Raw genomic sequence first — 19,098 nt, 5'->3', positions numbered from 1 at the left:
TCAAAAGTCTTCGAACAGTGACATGTTAGCCACCCTGTGCATCCGGCTGGCGGAATGCATCCTGATCCTGCCCAGCGAATTGGCTCAATTTTGTATCGCTGTTTTATGCATGTACACCAAACAACACACTTCCAAGGTTAAAGGGCTGGAGTGTTCCAACATGGTATCTAGTGGTTAACAGATGATGCAATGCTAATCCATCGAATTTTGGCATGGACGTGCTTTTGGGCAAAGGCTTGGTTTGCGTACCTAATAGATCTTATCTACGATACTTACTACCTAAGGTGCTGTGCTGCTGCCAGCAGCGAATACTTGACAGAACAATCAATTGATTGATTCAATGCTATCGGGACTTTCATTGAATCTATCGATCAATCCCGAGTGCATAAGTCTGTACCTCTTAGGAATGCATCCCGCCAGGAGTCTAACCTCAGAGGGCAGCAACCCAACCATCTCCATCCAAGTCTCAATGGTCCGTGTCGGACTCGATAATGACATAATGCCGCATCGCACCTATCGTGCAGAGAGCTTATTTGGCCACTCCCTTCAATGCTCGCCTTCCCACTCGTGCTCGACGTCTTCCTCGTCTCTGTCTTCTATTCAAATGCTGTTCTACAGCTACCTATCTGACTCGACCAGGTGGCACCCGAGGCTGGACACTGTTGGCTCCAGTCAGAACACCTGCTGACCGTTGACCACGCCTTTCTTGATGCACCCAGTTCTCCCAACCAATCTTGGTCGCCGGTCCGGATCCGGTCCTCGTTGTTCCCTGACCAAGAAGGTGGGCACGTGACGTGACGTGGCATGCACAGGACCTCAGGAATTGGTTCTTAACTCGAGCATAAGGTCGATTTCTACCAAATGTACGTACATCGCAGGTGCTTACTATTAGTGCAATGCTGTTATTCGACGTAGTACCTCACTCTAGGTACCGCTAATAGCGGGACAGACCATTGAATAAGGATGTCGGGACTTGGTATTCGAGCCAATGATGCTCTACATACTTCTCATCACCTACATCACTATAGATATAGGTCGCCCATGTGAAGTGGAACAGTTATGCATTAAAACAAATTGTCTTCTTACATCACCTTGATATACTACTGCTGGTACCGTTGTAGACTCGAGAGCACTCTTACGTGGTACCGCCAGTAGAGATCGTAGGCTCGTAGCATCATATCCTCAAACCCAGCCCGAGGTTACGATGTGCCTGTCATGTGATTATCTAAGCAAAGAGGTATTGCCGAGCAGGTGCGTCTCCAACATGAACCAACACTTGGATCGGCCATGCTCTTCGACAGCTAGAGACACGAACTACAAAGTACAATTGCTATCGAGAAAGGTTGGAGCGCCAGTGTGGTATTGCTTATACCCAGAGTTTCTTTGACCTTGTTAGACAGCTCACATCGTCACATGCCCCCAGCCCAACTTACATTGCTTTATAAGTACAACGGAACTGTCTCGTCCCAAGTAAGCTATCAGCACATCGAAATTACTGATCGCGGACTTGTATCACTATGGACCCTGGAGAGGCTGGATCTGCAAAGGAGTATGGAGATATGGGTTCCGACTCAAAAGGGAAAGGCAAGGCGATTGAAGCAACGCCTCGACCGCAGGAGAAAAGCCACGGGAGTGACGGGCCATCTACAGATAACTCAATCGCGACACGAATACTGGATTCTGCTGTCGCTTTGACAAGAGATGTGGCCCGGAACCCGTCCGGTCCAAGTGACATGAGCAGCATGTCTCCCGCAGACAAGGCCGGACGTTCGAACCAGAGCACCATCCCTCCAGACGTTGCAACATCAAGGATGGTATCACCAGCAGGCCATGCGGAACCCGGCGCATCGTTCAAGTCGGCACATGTGGAAGCGCATGTTGCATCACAAGAAGCTGCCTTTTCCGCGTTCCTAGACGGGGAAAACACGCAACTATCGACATTCCCTCCGACTCACCACCAAAGCAGTGTAGAAGATAGGTTGAGCAACAACCCTTCTATGTTTGAAACAACCTCCATAGCGGAGCATGCCCAGAGAGATGGCATGGACGTAGTAAAGCTTCTGGACAGTGCCGAATACAACTCGGTTGCCGAGCTGGACGACGCAGGCGTTGCTTTGTCTCCGGATGAAGCAGCAGCGTTGAAAAGAGCTCTGTTCCAGGACGGAGACTCCAAGAAACCAAGGCAGCATGCTATCGACTGGAACATTCTGAATTTCTTCCCCAACTTCGTCACTGACAGCAGTCCTCGGTGGGGCTATAACGAGCTACCTAACCACATGGGGGTCACAGACCCCATTGAGGCCAGAGATCTTTGGGTCGATCAGTGGCAGCACGTCTTATCAGATTATACGGGTGAGGTATGGGGAGATCTTGGTTCACTAGTTGACGAGGCCCGGCAGGAGGTGGAGGAGGCATCGGCACGGGCACCCAATGCAGCCGGTCCTCCAGAGATGCCGGCATTGCGAAGACTGCGGCAGGTCCTCAATCATGTCCGAGGAGGCTAATGGCTGGGATGCATGCTGCGCTATAGGCGCCAGGGAGAGGGAAGGCTCGTGACTGTTTCTACCATCTATCATCTATTTTAACCACTTTATGAGAGAAAGGGGTGAGCGGATTCATTTCGAATAAAAGGCCACCGACTGTATCGGATCAAGGTACAGCCAATGCGTTCCAGGAGGAGGGCCCGGTGTTGCGATACTTATTGTTGGAGTATATTCTTGGACAGTGTGAATGGTTGTTGGTCCTCGTGGATACCTACTTACGCACATACTTATATACGCGAAGACATAGCGACGAAAACACACACCTATGCAATTATGGCCATGGCATCAATAGCAACGCTGGAAGATATACTGTCGCCCTCCGGTGCGTGAGAGCTAGACTGTACTCATTTTGCTAGTTGCCCGTCAGGCTCTTGCTTGGGCTGAACGAAGCATGTTGTAATTAAGGTAGGTACATGAGCTGTCAATTACAAGGTAGGTAGGTAGTTATTTGCCAAATGCCTGCCTACCTACCGGACCGACCATGATGGTTGCACTCGTTCCACCTTTCGAGGCCTGGTCGTTGGAGGTCGGAGGCTGGAGGCTGGGGGAGTCGAAATCCCCAAATATGCCTGATCAGTGTGCCCTCTGGACGATGCGGCTGAGATTGAAAAAGCCGGCGATAGTCGGGCACGCATTGAGCGAGCCCGGTCAAACAATTGCAATGCTTGCGGGGGGAGCTAAAGGGGGTGTGGATACCAGCTACCAATCGAATACCTGCATCCACGCAATGGAGCAATGGGCGGGTGGTGTTTGGGCATGTCGGCCACGGCCATGTACCTTTGCACGCAATAGCCACCTAGTATACTTCCAGTATGGCAAGATATGTAGGTACAGCTAGCTGGCAAGGTCGACGGTAGGCCATCCTGCAGTAAACCCGACCACAGGCGCATAAACTGGGCAATTTTTCGACATGGGCTCGGATCAATGCTGTGTTGTCGATTTTCCTCAAGATTTTGACCTCCTCCCCTTCCAACCCCGGGCTAAGTACCTCTCCCACCACATTTTGACCGCATTGCTGTTGTTTGTCCTTCCCCCCCCCGTTGTTGCTTCTTCGCCTGCCGAGTGAGCCCCTCCTCGACCTAAGCTTCTTCTTCCCTCTTATCGCTGAAGAGCTTGTGTGGTGGCGGAACAACCAGGCTGAACCTCTCGCGGCAACTTTAACGGGTGACTACGGGAACTGCACCTATCGGCAAAAACATTGGCAAGGCCCCGTTTACGTAGCAGTGACCTGAGCTGCATGCAATATCCAACACCTACATCACCATCGACTACGTGAGACGGCCCGTTCGCTTCTGTTGCGCCGCACTCGACTGCCAACAGATCCCGATCTACCTGTCGAGAACGAGACTCCCGTCCTCCTCTCGCCCAGCAGCCTCATCGCCAAAAACCATGGCCTCACTAGGAGACGACCTGCTGAGGGTTGTGAACCAGCTGCAAGACCTGGTCTTCAACACAATTGGCTCCGATAGTCTCGATCTGCCCCAAATCGTCGTCGTCGGCTCCCAGTCCGCTGGAAAATCCTCCGTCTTGGAGAATATTGTCGGTCGTGATTTCCTGCCGAGAGGAAGTGGTATCGTCACACGCCGACCACTCATTCTCCAGCTAATCAACGTCGACGAGGATGAGTCCGAGCCCGACACAAACGCCGCTTATCGAAACGCATCCGCAGCTAGACGATCCGAGTGGGCTGAGTTCCACCATATCCCGGGCCGGAGGTTCACAGACTTCGGTGATGTCAAGCGCGAAATCGAAAGCGAGACCTCGCGGGTGGCTGGTAACAACAAGGGAATCAACAGACAGCCCATCAACCTCAAGGTCTATTCTCCCTATGTCTTGAACTTGACATTGGTTGATTTGCCGGGCTTGACCAAAGTTCCTATTGGGGACCAGCCTGCGGATATAGAGAAGCAGACCAGAACTCTTATCTCGGAGTTTATTGCTAAACCAAACAGTATCATCCTGGCGGTGTCTCCAGCAAATGTGGATATTGTCAACTCGGAAGCCCTCAAGCTTGCGCGGCACGTCGACCCTCTTGGTCGAAGGACCGTCGGGGTGCTTACCAAGGTGGACTTGATGGACCATGGCACCAACGCCCTGGACATTCTGTCGGGCCGGGTCTACCCCTTGAAGCTTGGATTCATTGGTGTCGTCAACCGATCACAACACGACATCCAAGGCAACAAGCCCATGGAGGAGGCCCTGAAGGCAGAGAACGAGTTCTTCCGCCATCACCCCGCTTACCGGAACATCGCAACTCGATGTGGCACCCATTCCCTCGCCAAAACCTTGAACCAGACCTTGATGTCCCATATCCGGGAACGACTCCCAGATATCAAGGCGCGGCTCAACACACTGATGGGACAAACCCAACAAGAACTAGCCAGCTATGGCGACATGCATTTCAGTGGCAAGGAGCATCGTGGCTCCATGATTCTTCAACTCATGACCAAATTCGCTTCGGGTTTCATCTCCTCTATCGACGGTACCTCTACTGAGATCTCCACCAAGGAGCTGTCTGGCGGTGCTCGGATTTACTACATTTTCAACTCCGTATTTGGAAGCGCGCTGGAAACCATTGACCCTACCTCGAACCTCTCCGCCTTGGATATTCGGACTGCCATCCGCAACTCGACCGGGCCTAGGCCTAGTCTGTTTGTCCCAGAAATGGCATTTGATCTGCTAGTCAAGCCCCAAATCAAGCTCCTGGAGATACCTTCCCAGCGATGTGTTGAGCTCGTATATGAGGAACTGATTAAGATTTGTCACACTTGCGGTTCCACTGAGCTATCGCGTTACCCAAGATTACAAGCTAAGCTGATCGAGGTGGTGTCAGATCTGCTCAGGGAAAGACTGGGCCCCCGCCTCCTCATACGTGGAGTCTCTGATATCTATCCAACGCGCCTATATCAACACTAACCATCCGAACTTCCTGGGCGCTGCTGCTGCCATGAGCCACGTTGTAAGCAACAAGCAAGACAAGGAAAGGAAAAGACTAATTCAGGAGGAGCGTGAGAGACGTGAACGTCGACGGATGAAGGAGCTGGGCGAGGCCAACGGTGCCGAGACGCCTGATGATAACGAGGACGCAGCCACTGAAAAGGGCGAAGCTGGCCCTGCTAGGAAACAGATTGCCAAGGGTTCCCGCAGCATGTCACCCGCTGTTCGTGAGAACGGCACTGGAAGCCTGTCAGCCGCGGTGAACGGTAGATCCGCATCACCATCCAGGCCTGGCCCTGGCGGTGCACGAGATACCTTCCTGACGTACTTCTTTGGCAAGGATGGCGCCTCGCCGCCCGGCGGTGCCGGGGCTCCCTCCTCTCTGCCGCGCCACGTTAGTCAGTCAGTCGAACCTAGCTTCAGCCAGAGCATTCGAAGTCGCGAGGAGAAGCACAGGCCTGCTCTATCTTCATCTCTGATCCGGGAACCCGAAACCCCTATAACTGGAGAGTTCGGTTCCGTCACCCCTTTTGTAAGTTGAAAAGAGAGAGAGAGATAGAAAACTGGATGACTAGATCAATTCGCTAACTGTTTCGCAGAGCGAAAACACCGAGCCTGCCTTGACAGACCGTGAAGCCATGGAGACGGAGCTCATTCGGGCGCTGATCTCGTCTTACTTCAACATTGTACGCGAATCTATTGCGGACCAGGTACCCAAGGCGGTCATGCACCTCCTTGTCAACCACAGCAAGGATGTGGTGCAAAACCGTCTCGTCAGTGAGCTCTACAAGGAGGCACTCTTTGAAGAGCTCTTGTACGAGGACGACGCCGTCAAAAAAGGAGCGCGAAAAGTGCGAAAAGCTACTCCAGACCTACCGCGAAGCCGCCAAGATCATTGGTGAGGTGCTATAATTTTAAGGAAAAAGAAAGAGGGGGACTGTACAATCTTTTGTATTGCTGCTGTTTCTTCCTCTTGTATTCATGTAAAAGAGAAAAAGCGTCGATAAATCTCCCACCGCGAGCCACTCGATCGGGGGGCGGAGTATGGGCAATACGAAGGCAAAAAGTACCCACGCCCCCTGAGATGTAGGCTCGCACCTCTCAACCTCGTTGAAACTTCTGTTTGTTGCCCTTCTGTTCCCCCTTGCGAGTGTACAACTAGATATAGGAGGGAACTCACCTGTCTCTGTGTCGATACGAGAGCATGTGTGTGTAGGTATGTGGTGAGGGTGGGGAGGATAGACGTTGGGTGAAGTCCGTAGAGCGCATCTGTACATAGCCAGTGAGGGGCCATGCGACTCGTTTACTTATACTAGTATATGGGAAACATCGGCAATTCTGAATTAGCTGGAACGAGTCACATTTTTGCCGATTGCTTTGCCAGTACGTTGAGTTGTTCTTTCATTAACTTCTACTTTCCAGACCACTCCAGTGTGGCTGTCCAGGGTATCGATCGTGGTCTCTATGTTTCGTCATCATATATCCCATCCGCGCCCTAGTCTTACGCCTCAAAATCACATTCAGATGTTCGTCTTCTCCAGCTTGGCCGCCAGGGCATCGACATCCTTGTCCTTGAGTTGGACAGTGGGTTCCTCCTGGGCTTCCTCAGCCTCTTTGACCAGTTTCTCAGCTCTCTCCTCGGGCTCGACTTCCTCCTCTTCCTCCTCTTCCTCCTCTTCCTCTTCCTCCTCTTCCTCTTCCTCGTCCGAGTCGAGCTCCTCGAGGTCGCTCAGGCTGTCGAGACCCCAGGCATCCTCGTCCACGACATCACCGCCGAGCTTCTCCTTGCGCTCCTCAAGAAGTTCTTTCAGGGCAGCCACCGACTCGTCCTCTTCTTCAAACTTGTTGCCGTTCAGCTCGATCTTCTTGAGGGCAGGAAGACCGTCCTTGGCAGCCTCGGCAAATGCCTTGACGCCAGGTGCCGTGATATCGTTGTACTGTAGGCGCAAGATCTCGAGCTTGGGGTTCTTGCCCAGCGCGAGGGCCTGTCCGAGCAGCACGGCGCCCTTGGCGCCCAGCAGGGAGTCGCCAATCCCGAGTTCCTGGATCTCCGACCATTTCGAGACAACCCTAGCCAAGGCCTTGGCGCCTTTCAAGGTGAAGGTGTTGTCCTGGAGATCAAGAACGTTCAGCACAGTGGTGTGGTTGAGACCTTCGCTCAGGAGGTGGGAGATGCCTTCTTGACGGATGCCATTCTGGACCATCTTGATCTCCTTCACCTTGTTGTGGAGGCTGAAGGTCTTTGCCCAGGCGAGCATGCTGCCGTTCTCCAGACGGTTGCGACCGCAAATAATAGTCTCGAGGTCGGGAACGTCCTTGCCCTCCTTGCGGGCTGCCTCCTTCTTGCCATGGAGCTCGGACAGCGCGTCAGCCACGATGATGCCGGCCTGAGGACCCAGGCCGTTGTTGTTGAGGTAGAGGTGTTGCAGAGGCACGTGGCTCGACAGGAACGGGACGAGGGGAGCGACAGTGTTGACTCCGAAGGCGTTGTCGTTCAGGTTGATGATTCGGAGGTTCGGCAGGTTGAGGATGGATGTGAGGAGATAAGACAAAGCCTCGGGAATCTCGTTCAAGAGCCGGCCTGTGAAGATGTCGGCGAGGTTCGCAGACTAGTAGCGAGACGAAAAGGGAGACGTCAGCATTGGCTGTGCCCAAGCGAGGGGCGCGGGAAATATGTATTGGCTTGATCTTACCTGGAGCGACTTCTTGGTGGCAAGGACCTCACCGAGGCGCTTGCAAGCGCCGATGCCAAGGGTGTTGCCGAGCATCTTCACCTCCTCGACATTGTCCATGGACTTGAGGTCGGCGATGTGCGCCTCCAAGTCGTCGGCAGTGTCGAGCTTCAAGCCCTTGCCCTCGAGCGAGAAGACCTTTGTGAAGGCAGCCATGGTTGTTTCTCTTGTGTGAACGCGGCACAAAATGGAAGGCGAGCAGCGACGGCAGAACGTAAGGAGATAATATAGAATACAGAAGACCAAATTGCGAGCGTGGCGAATCGACCAATATAAGGGTTTCAAAACAGTAGAAGAAATCGCATAGAGAGAGGGCCGCCCGAGAAGATTATCATGGTACAATTTCGAAAGTCCAAATTAGCGGGTTAAGGCGGGGGAGGGGTCATTTGGCCCTCTGCTTTTGGGTAGCACCTGGCAACGCGCCCGAATTTGACGTCCTCGTTCTTAGCCCAGCAGGCTATAGGTTTTATGGCCAAATTACCATTGGGTTGGTTGGGTCGGGTTCAAAAGGAGGCCACCAATCAATCAATCAATCAATCAATCAATCAATACCTCGAATCAATGTGTGTGTGTGTGTGTGTGTCATGTTTGTTTGGCTCAATGGATGCCTACCTACATAAGGTACCGAGTGTATATATATGCCTTGCTCATTGATAGGTCATGCTGGGAAATGCCCAAGAGATTCAGGAACACATTGCTGCGTTGGAAATTCAGTTTGGCTACGTCCGGCGGGCTTTGCTTTCCCTTGCCGCGCAACCTTTTCTTGTTCCTGCAGGGGAAAATGTTGCCTACGGGACTTTGCAGCTTGTTACCAGCTTTTTTTTCCGATCTTAGATTAGCACGTGATGGACTATCGCCCGTTCATTAAGTGTGCATGATTTATTTATGCATAAGAAAGGGTCCCGGACGCATATAGATTTACTATTTCCCTTTGTTAACATGTGAAAAGGGTGCAACTTCCGCCCCTTTCTTAATCCGCAGCATATTCATCGAGTACAGAGATATCGTGCACTCAGAGATATATATAGCCAATTTCGGTTCGTTGCTTCAGTATAACAGTCAGCGAGATGCTTCAAAATCCGATCAAACCAGTGTTTTCCAAAGTTGCCAAGAATACTTTTTGGTACATAGTGTAGGAGTCGTTGGTCACTCCAGCAAGCCTCTTGGCTTTAGATCCCATTAAGACAAGTCCATCTCATTGGACGTTGGATGTGTCAGGGGATTCATGGCCGGCTTTTCCGTGGGAAGAACAGCACCGAGGAACTGTATAGCATCGTCTGTCCCGGCCGACGAGTTAAACCAATGGCCCCCTGGGGGTATTCTCTCCATGCAACCTGGGCACCGAAGTTCTGCAGTGTGTCTCGCAAGTTCCGGCCGCCTCCCACCAGTACTACAGGATCATCAACGCAGTGCTCGAGCAATATAGGGGTGTTGCGAAGGACCTCATCGTGATCAGGGACGTCGTCCAAGTCTAGCGCCTTCCTAGTGTCCGCCAGCGACCTCCCAGGAAAGGGCATCCGGCATGAGAACCCGAGGAAAGCACCCAGGCGACGCGTCCCAGTTTGGGCCGTCGACTGAGGCAGGCTAAGGTTCAGATTCAGGAGCGTGTGCACGCTGGTTGCGGCGCCTTGGCTGATCCCGGCCAGCACGAGGAGCTCTCAACGACCGCCTGCAGATGGCCGCCTCGCGCTCCAGAACGGCCCGCAAGCCGACCGCCTGTAGATCCTCTTGCTCTGAGAAGTCGGCCGTGTTCCAGATGTCGAACCACTGCGTCATCTGCTGCCCAGGGAATGCCGCGCACGGCCGCATCCTGACCTGTGGGAACACCCAGCGGAAGGAAGGGAAGGACCTCCAGCAGCGTCCGGTTGCGCGAGTCTCGTGAGTGATGTAGTGATGATAGGAAGTCTTGCGCGTGGTCTCCCCGCCCATGCAAGAACACCACCGTGTGTGTATGCGGTGTCGTAGGGGGGGCTATTTGAACCGGAAGATCCATGGTGAATTCTCACAGGAAGTTGAGGCCTTGCTGGTGGGGAGCAAAGTGATAAAGATCTATTTCCACTAATTGCTTCGAGTGAATTGGTTTTGATCGGTGGTTGGACGTAGTATGGATGGGGAAATGGAAAATGGCCGCGTGAGTGCTGTGCAAATACAGGTAACCTTGAAGGCATCGAAGCTCTTCTCTCCTTTTATTCCAAGCCGGTTGGCGGTTAGCCGTCCGAGAGGCATTCTACGGTTGCCTGGGGCCTTGCTGAGGTCCGCCAAACAGGCCAGGTTAGGTGCGTGTTGGCTACCTGGCCACCTGGATCGGCCAACCACCTCTTCAAGTGTGCGGGAGTTACGCGCCATCACACAGCAGTGCCCCTACCCCAAAATCTACATGCCTTCCGGTGTAATCCTCGGCTATGACACAGGCTTCAATCCATATAGATTACTGTCCTTGCGGGAAGTGGGGGGGGAGATGGATCCCGTAACGGGTGATATTCTCTTGAATGCCGGATAGCTTAACCATATTCCGTGCTTTCAAGTCCGCATGCGTAAATACGGTATTGTGCCCTCTGCGGCCTGGATCATTTGAGTTGCGCAGCAACTGGCTGAAGCTCGCCTCGTCCACAAACGGCCCTACCGGGTTTCCATCCTGTATTCGCGAGTCTCTGCGTGGCCCACCAAGGGTATTGCAAATGGCATATTCCGGGCCCACCGTCTTGGGGATGGCTCGGAGCTGGGTCAGGTAGCCCTGCATTTGAACGACAAACTCTGCAGAGTCTTCGTCCGATAGCATTTCCTGGCAATCGGAAAGTGGAACGCCGGGTATGCGAGTCGTGAGAACATACATGTCGGCACTATAAGGCCGATCTTTTGACTCGTTTGGACTGGACACTATATCCAGGGGCCGGGGAACAGGCACCGAAGAGTACTTGCGTACCATTTCCAAGGCATTGAACTCGTTGTGTAGGGCATCAGGATCACCCAAGCACTTCAGGTACAGCCCGAACGGGAGTATTTGGACCAGGGAGGAGCCAGAATGTCCATAGATCCGACGCCCTACCTTTGGTAGGAGTATATAGATCGCTATTCGGAGCTTCGATGGGGCCATGCGCCAAGTTGCGAGGCAGATACTACTGAAAGCCCCCATAGAGGAGGAGCCGCGGCTCTGATCGACATGCCGGTCAGTTGTTTGCTGGTCCGTCAGAGTGGCCGAAGGAGTTGTTCCGGTCCGCTTGTTCGAAGATGCATGTTTGGCTACATCCAGCCACCGAAGACTTGGGGCCAGCCGCGCATGAGTTCCCACGAAACGTGCGTCAACCTTTGCGGTCCCTGATCGAGAATGATCACCTAATAGCGGATAAGAGCCATCGAGGTCGATGGGGGGTTGGCCAGGGTACCAATTAACATTGGCCCGATCTCGTACTATTTGGTGGTACATCAGTATATATAAGACACACGGCGCACTCGTATAACTCACTTCGATCATCGACGGTTGCAATCTATTTAGCCTAAGGAGTCCGCGGGCAAAGACGCTGGCTGCGGAGCTTCTGGCGAGCGTATGGACTCGCGTTCTAGAACTGTCGGGCATAATCAAGCCACCAGTCAGACTCACTGTCTTGCCTCGCGTAACATACTCCGGGACTGTGGTGGTCAACTACGGTCTCGGTGACCCCGGTGGCCCGTTGCGGCGGAACCGCCGGACGGGATGCCCGAAAACCGAGTAGGGCTGTTGCCTGTGAACACCCTTCAGCGGCATCAATATCGCAGTCTTGTACCCTTTCCCGATTGCGAGTTTCAATTTTATGCTGTTGGTAGCAGAACGCAAGATAACTGTAATCATATCGAATGATCTAATAACTACCTGGCCTCCAGGCCAGCCAGGTGTAAGACCATGGGCGGCTAATTTTTCTTTCACACTCTGGGAAAGAGACATGGCCCTTCCAATCTATATGACCTGTGAAGGATATATAACTCCATGTTGCACAGCATGAACACGGGGAATCCAAGTAAGAGTTCTCTGGAACCCTATTACACTACCCAGTTCCAACATCACCAGCGTAAATTTTACCTTATTTCAAGTCTATATACAAATCCTCTCCAATCCATGAGTGCCAGAGGCACGGCCCAGTCTATGGGTACTGGAGGTGCTGCTCAGCCCAAGAGCAACGGGGGTACTACCCAGACCACGAGCGCCAGGGGCAAGTCAAGAGCATGGAGTAAACAAATATGTAAACCCGTCACCTTATAGGGTACTTGAACAGCTTGTTAACCAGGTGTAGCACTGGAGGTTATACGCCTCCGGCGATCAGCCACCCAGCGGTACCCTGTTTCATGCCACTGATTACGGGAGGCAGGCATTGGACCTCTACTATGAGACAAAAGGCATCTCAGATCCCACAAGATCCAAGAGGATGGTTGTGTGCCTGAAGATAGCCAATGTGGTGTCACAGAAATGATTGAAGCCTGGTGCCAGAATACGGCCGATAGATTCATGCCATGCCGGATCAGCTCTAAGCCACAATTGAAGGCTCTAATGATATACAGCAACTTGGAGTGGTTGAAAGAAGGCAAGCAAGCCCAGGCGACGACGTATAGTAGGTAGTAACCAATGCGTACTGACCCTACGCCCTACTATGGGCCAAAACCGATGGCGACTGATCCCATCCCCTATCATGGGCCAAAGCCCATGGTTACGGACAAAACCACTTCCCGTGGAACAAGACCCGCCCCTTATTATGGACCAAAACCAACGGTCACGAGCAAGACATCATCTTACGGGCCGAAGCCAATGGTCACAGATAGAACCTCATACCGTGGGACGTCCTCTTACTACGGAACAACGCCGATGGTTACGGACAGGCCATCATATTCCTCCCGGCGCTGAATACTATACATGGGGACTGACTGATGATCTTTTGATCTTGCTTTACATGAACCATATAATGTTGGCAGATATATATTCCGATAGGACAAGGGTGTAGTCATGGACTAGGATGGCGATCATATTTACACATCGGTATGGTGTTTGAACGTTACCCCTGGTGGGAACGAACTGTTAGGGTATGGGCTTCGAGGGATTGGCGTTGGAACAGCGATATGTTATGCTTCGAAAGCTATAGAAATAACTTCAATTGTTACAGCTGTCCTCTGATTGTACATATAAATAAGAACTCTCCGAGCCTGTCATATTGCTCAAGAACGGTGGCACGACTGATATAGTATTTTATGCATATTGTGCAAAGGCGAAGGTTTAGTTGGGGTCCATCCATTGGGTTGGTGTGGATCCCATCCTGTCATTCGGCCCAGTCGGATCAACTTTCTGCCCTCGATTGGAGATGGGCTTTACTTGCCCACCTAACTTTTGCATCCCAGACTCCCATGCATTTCAATCGAGTATCACCGCCACCACGGTATCATCGCGATTCATCCGGGGAACGACGCAGACGAAAGTTCATGGCCAATCCTGTATGACCCCCATCAGAAAACACTCCCACAACCCATTTGAGCAACCTACTAGGGAGGAAGTTTCTGTCTTCGCCCAAGAATTTCAGCCTGGGCGAACAGCGACTGCTCCCGCGTCCCACAAGCTTATTGCTCGTCGAAGCGTTGCCTTCTACTGCGAGACAGAGTGCTTGACATGCATATCCCAAGTCTCTCCAGCCAGCCCCTCTTGCCACTCTCATACTCATCTCCCAAAATAGAGAGGCGCATGTAAACTCACAGTCATATCAGCCGTGGTCAAGTTCACTGTGCTGAAGCAGTAATCCGCTTGTTAGCCCTGCTAGCTTATCCCTTCCCTCTTCTTCACTTTCTTGTCCGTCAAGTAAAGGCACAACTATTCCATCAACGAGTTGTGACTTGCCTTGCCGGGCATATTCCCCGCACCTGCTTTGACTACAAGGCCAAAGCCATGCTTTAACCTTGATGACAAGTGTTCATTGAGGATATATTGGTTGTGTACTTATATATCATCAACCTACTCCACCAGTTTGTTTCCTGCTTCACATATAGCCATTGGCTATTATTATCATCGCGGGGCTTGTCACTCCACCAAGTGCCAAGCTCAGGCGCGTCTGTTCTTTCGTGTCAGATCCAGACACTGGCAGGTATAAGGGGCGGCCTCGGCATGGCTGGCATCAGCGAACAAGCGTCGTTAGACGTTGCCCCTGCTTCCCTCAATGCAGAAAGGGAGGATTGGCCAATGACCACGGAAGTCAACAGCGGCTTCGGAAGGCCAGACGACACTTCTAGTCCTGATATCTTGACGACATCTGAAGCAGATGTCGGTGGGCGCAGCTCCTCCGAACAACACAGGATGACCGATGCTGTCGGCGTTGCATCTCCTACTATCGTGAATCACTCGAGTGAAACCAACTCGGAAACAAGGAAAAGGAAATCTTCTCACGATGGACATCTTGCTCAAGCTGCAGAAGAGTCGGTTAAAAAAGCCAAGGTAGAAGAAGCTCCGGCTGGCACTTTGCTGCAACAGTCAGCATCTCCAGCTGGTTGTCATGAAAGTGAAAGATATTCGTTGCCCGCAGAGATCTGGCAGCATATCTTCACATTTGTCTCTCCCAGGGAACTCGGTAACCTCCTGTTGACCAACAGAACCTTTCACTCCTACCTAGATCCTTCACCCACTGTAAATGGGCATACGACTTGCCCTTCAGTGACGAGCAAAGGCCACCTTCCCAAACTGAAGCCGGACGTGATATGGCAAACATCAAGACGACGATGCTGGCCGAGAATGCCTGCCCCTCTGAGGAATCACACTGAACTACAGATGTGGAGACTTGCTTGCTGCAGAAAATGTCAATTCTGTGGTAAGCGTGAGCCACCAAGCCCAGTCATTGCAAATCACAAGGCACGCTCTGGCCCAGGGGAACATGGCATTAGCATTATATGGCCGTTTGCAGTGAGCTCATGTGGCCCTTGCCTTCTTGACAAATCTCTTAAGGTGTGTATCGCCCGGCGTTGAAAGAGTTCAGACCTAACACTTGGTGCAGGAAATTGACTTGCTTCTATCATCAACACCCTCTCTTATCATACCCGCTCTGCCTTCTGTGCTTCTCACTGAGGAGAAAAATATATTATCTCCAGGAGCCCTTCAAAATGTTCAAGGCCACAGTGACGTAAAGCTCACCAAATTGTTCTATACGAAACATGTTGAGGAGCTCAAGGATGAATTTGCCACGGTAAAAGCCATGGGCCTCGCTACGGTAGAAGAATGGCTGAAGGGCCTCGATGACAGGGGCAAAGAGCTTCGTGGTGATTCAAGTCGATGGGAGAAATGGGAGTCTGCGGGAGGAGTTTCGCAAATGCGGAAGTCGCTACGCCAGATGCAAGTTGAACCGTCGCCTGACACAAGTCACGAGGGCACACCCTCGGGGGCACATAATAAGGTATCCCATGATGGAAAAATTCAGCCATCAAGTGGTCTATCTATCCCGGTATTTACTACAGTACCAGTGGATGCGCATACAAAAAATACTGCATCGCATTTGGCCCATAGTGAGTTAAACGCACAACCCCAACTAGCCTTGACTACTGCTTACTCGCGATCCAGACCAAGAACCTTTCTCCTGCCCTGTGCCAAACCGTTCTAGGACTCAGGAAGAGATCCAAGAGATGAAGGCAGCCCGGCGGCTGGAGATAGAACGCAGGGCTGCACTTCTTGAGCCTCCCCTTCTACCCAACGTCTTGGCACATATACCATCATTCCAAGCTGCTCTTCAAATCATCCAGCCCCTAGATGACAACGCGTGGGAGCTTCTGAAACCGCGCTTGCTATCGCAACGCGAGGATGCAGATATACGAGCTTCACAAGACCGGAGACTCAACGCCCATCCAATCGCTGCTCAAGTGAAGACGGAAGATCGCTCCGATGGTCATGGGACGCAACGTGGATCAAAAGAACTTGTCGACAAGGACTGGGATGATGCCCAGGCGCCTTTGCGAGCGAAGATCTCCGAATATGCCGACGAAACCATCAAGAATGCCTGGCACAATGGCCACAAAGTCAAGAAGGACAGCTGCCCAAAATTTTCCGCCGATGTGCTATTGTACGTCCGCAAGAGGTTCTATGCGGAAGTGGCCAAGGACGCAGTTGCTGCTCGTGCTGCTGGTAAAGACCCGATATGCGATCCACCCGAGGGACCTTTTACGCAGAAATTGACCTTGGAGAATATGAAATGGCTCTTCGAAGTGAAGATTAAGCCGCTTACAGAATCATATCGAAAGGAGCTGTTTCTATGCAACGGATGTGACGGTAACTCGAAGGCTTACGGGTTCGAAGGGGTCATTCAGCATTATGCCGCCAAACATACAAGCTCCCTAAGTCAAGGAAATATAGTTGTTTATTGGAGGTCTGAGTGGCCTGCAACTCCCCCGTTTCACCCGGATCCTCTGTCCAAGTCTACGACCACTGCAACTGGCACGCCTACTTCATACCCAGGGATCTACCAGCCACAATACCCAGCGCAACCGCCGATTAATCCCTTTCCTCAACCTCGTCCGTTCCCCCATCAAGGTGATCTGGGCTACGGAGCTCCATATCGACCTGACTTCGGAGCCCACCAACACCCACATTATCCCCAATATCCAGCATCTCAGCCACCATTTTCGATCCCGCCATCTTATGATACGTCGTATCATACACCCTTCGAGCGGCCAGGGATATCTCAACAGAATATGCCGCCTATTGTACCATCTTATCAGCAACAGCATCACTTTCCTAGTCCGCACGAACACAATACTGTCGCGTACCAAAGAAACCACATTGATTATGGCCTCTATTCTGAAGACAAAAATCGCGCACAGCTCGACGATTTGGCATTCAACTCGCGCGACGTCTGGATGGCTTTAACGAGTTTGAGGGACCTACCGGGAAACATTCGGGTCTCTATCGTTATCTTTCATTTGACAAAACGGTACAGATCACGGTTCTCTGAGAGCCCCCCATTGGCGATGTTCATTGACGGGCTCTCGAATAAGAAAGAGATGCGGCCTGTCCGCAATACCAACGGGCTAAAGTGCAAGGCTTGCTGCTTGCATCTTGATGACGGGGCCGAAATGGAGCTGAGAGCTTTCTCGCTGCCACAATTGGCGAACCATTTTCAACAAATCCACATTGGCCCCTTTCAAAGTGCCGGTGCGCCCTTCCTTGATTGGACAGTGGATATGATACATGTCCCCGACTTGAGTGGTTTGTCAAACCTGCCTGGAATGGATGCCCAAAAAGAGGCCATAATCACCGAGGCATTTCCCATTTCTATGGTACCATTTTCGTATGGCCAGCCTCAAGAGGTACGTGAGACAATCGCGGAATGGGTTGGTACTGAAGGCTACCCCTCTACTGTCACTGGCACCCGCCATGAGGGGGTATGGCAACGCAATCACAGTACCACCCTCTGTGACGGCTGATGTTGGGTACATTGATACGTCAAGTTGTTACGAGAGGGGTCTGGCCCCAGAAAACAGACAAGTCTCAACCCAATATGAGCGTGATCAGGAACACCAGGCCGTCCCTATCTCACACCCGCCTCAGCCGGGAGCACCGTTAAACCCGTCACCTGATTATGGTGCTAGGCCATCCATGACTCCCAAACAAAAATCACACGGGAAAAGTCGTGATCAAAAATCTAGTTCAAAGGAGAAGCGAAAGGGCCACAATCACGGTAATTTAAAACGGAAGAGCAATGCCAAGTCCAATGACATTGCGGCCAAGATGGGACGTAGCAGTCACGACGAAAGGGATGGAGAGGCAGAAGCCGAGGAGTCGCGCCAAGAGGAAGCTATCCGGGCAATGTGGGCTGCTGAGCGCCGAGAAACTGCTCGTTTAGCCTCGGCACCTGGAGGACTCGAGGAGAAAAGAGAGAGTCCAAAGAACGGAGGGATGCCTACAGTGACGAAAGGGGTTGTGGAAGTATCTCCTCTACCCATGCCAACAGAGACAGAACCTGGTGACGACCTGTTTTCTGGCCTGGAGTCGCATCTGAACCAACAAGCTGGGTCAGACCACAACGTGGCGGGAAGGGAGGCGATTTATAGTCGACATCCTACTGACGAACCACACCAACCTGTTGTTTTGATGCGTCCTGTTAGTCAGGCCTTGCATTCGGAGTTCATTTCATACGGACAGATATCGCCAACAAGAAGTGGCAGAGAAGACGATCGTCTACAGGTGATACACCATCGAGAGCCGAGTTCTCAGCTCCACCAGGACCGTACGCTGTATATTCCACCCACTCAGACACCAAGTTGTAACGAAGTTCGAACCGTCAGGCCAGTGGCGACAGTACATGACGTGGCGATTGAACAAATACACCGCATTGATTCATCGCGGAGCCATCTGACAGGCGAACGAGGTGGCCGAGTATTTCGTAGTCCCAACGCAGAGGAGTATGCGGAAGAGCCGGGTATACGTAGAGAGCAGGCACGCATCCAATACGTGGAAACGTACGAACTGGTCAGGATGCGCGATGCCGAGGGCGAGTACTTTATCCGCCGGCCGGTCAGACGCGAGATGGATACCACATATGCCGGCCCGAGACGGCTCGAGCATCGTGAAACGGGGTCTCCCAGCCTTAACTACGGACACGGGAGTATTACACTATCACCGGCCCACGAACCATCACCAGGCAGCGAGCGTATTATACGGCGTCCTTTGCGGGAAGAATTCCGTGAGCCCGGGTCTCTTCACTATCAAGAGTACGATCCGAGATTCGGCTCAGCCCCACCAAACTCGGAGGCACCTGTTCGTTAGTAGTAATCGTCGGCTATTGTAATAGGAACGATGTGAGCACCGAGCACTGTACCATATATATATCCCGGAAATATCATAAGCCAACCAGGAACGAAAGCCCCCGATTGCGCGTTCTTCTAGATTCTACAGTGTCGCG

At 52.2% G+C, this 19,098-nt stretch overlaps 6 protein-coding genes across 6 annotated transcripts; 3 read left to right on the top strand and 3 right to left on the bottom strand.

Moving 5' to 3' along the window:
• Positions 1 to 1,517: 1,517 nt before the first annotated feature.
• PG986_007625 (uncharacterized protein) lies at positions 1,518 to 2,504 on the top strand (the record flags this gene model as incomplete). The annotated part of the gene is made up of 1 exon (XM_066843847.1): positions 1,518 to 2,504. The coding sequence occupies one exon, from the start codon at positions 1,518 to 1,520 to the stop codon at positions 2,502 to 2,504; it is 987 nt and encodes a 328-aa protein (XP_066699959.1).
• A 1,428-nt stretch (positions 2,505 to 3,932) lies between these two features.
• PG986_007624 (Dynamin central region) lies at positions 3,933 to 6,382 on the top strand (the record flags this gene model as incomplete). The annotated part of the gene is made up of 3 exons (XM_066843846.1): positions 3,933 to 5,279; positions 5,377 to 6,012; positions 6,080 to 6,382. 3 exons carry the CDS (start codon positions 3,933 to 3,935, stop codon positions 6,380 to 6,382), a joined length of 2,286 nt encoding a protein of 761 aa, XP_066699958.1.
• A 618-nt stretch (positions 6,383 to 7,000) lies between these two features.
• On the bottom strand, positions 7,001 to 8,368 carry PG986_007623 (ran GTPase-activating protein 1; the record flags this gene model as incomplete). Its single annotated transcript, XM_066843845.1, has 2 exons — positions 7,001 to 8,089; positions 8,174 to 8,368. 2 exons carry the CDS (start codon positions 8,366 to 8,368, stop codon positions 7,001 to 7,003), a joined length of 1,284 nt encoding a protein of 427 aa, XP_066699957.1.
• Positions 8,369 to 9,391: 1,023 nt separating this feature from the next.
• On the bottom strand, positions 9,392 to 10,021 carry PG986_007622 (acyl-protein thioesterase; the record flags this gene model as incomplete). Its single annotated transcript, XM_066843844.1, has 3 exons — positions 9,392 to 9,475; positions 9,547 to 9,844; positions 9,879 to 10,021. The coding sequence occupies 3 exons, from the start codon at positions 10,019 to 10,021 to the stop codon at positions 9,392 to 9,394; spliced, it is 525 nt and encodes a 174-aa protein (XP_066699956.1).
• Positions 10,022 to 10,640: 619 nt separating this feature from the next.
• On the bottom strand, positions 10,641 to 11,636 carry PG986_007621 (uncharacterized protein; the record flags this gene model as incomplete). Its single annotated transcript, XM_066843843.1, has 1 exon — positions 10,641 to 11,636. The coding sequence occupies one exon, from the start codon at positions 11,634 to 11,636 to the stop codon at positions 10,641 to 10,643; it is 996 nt and encodes a 331-aa protein (XP_066699955.1).
• A 2,688-nt stretch (positions 11,637 to 14,324) lies between these two features.
• On the top strand, positions 14,325 to 18,962 carry PG986_007620 (uncharacterized protein; the record flags this gene model as incomplete). Its single annotated transcript, XM_066843842.1, has 4 exons — positions 14,325 to 15,155; positions 15,205 to 15,709; positions 15,765 to 17,578; positions 17,709 to 18,962. The coding sequence occupies 4 exons, from the start codon at positions 14,325 to 14,327 to the stop codon at positions 18,960 to 18,962; spliced, it is 4,404 nt and encodes a 1,467-aa protein (XP_066699954.1).
• Between the last annotated feature and the right edge of the window lie 136 nt (positions 18,963 to 19,098).

Source organism: Apiospora aurea (genome assembly GCF_038362705.1).
Source record: "Apiospora aurea strain CBS 24483 chromosome Unknown utg000005l_segment0_segment0, whole genome shotgun sequence".
NCBI lineage: Eukaryota > Fungi > Ascomycota > Sordariomycetes > Amphisphaeriales > Apiosporaceae > Apiospora > Apiospora aurea.
The sequence above is the reverse complement of the archived record's forward strand: the minus strand, read 5'-3'. Positions and strand labels throughout refer to the sequence as shown.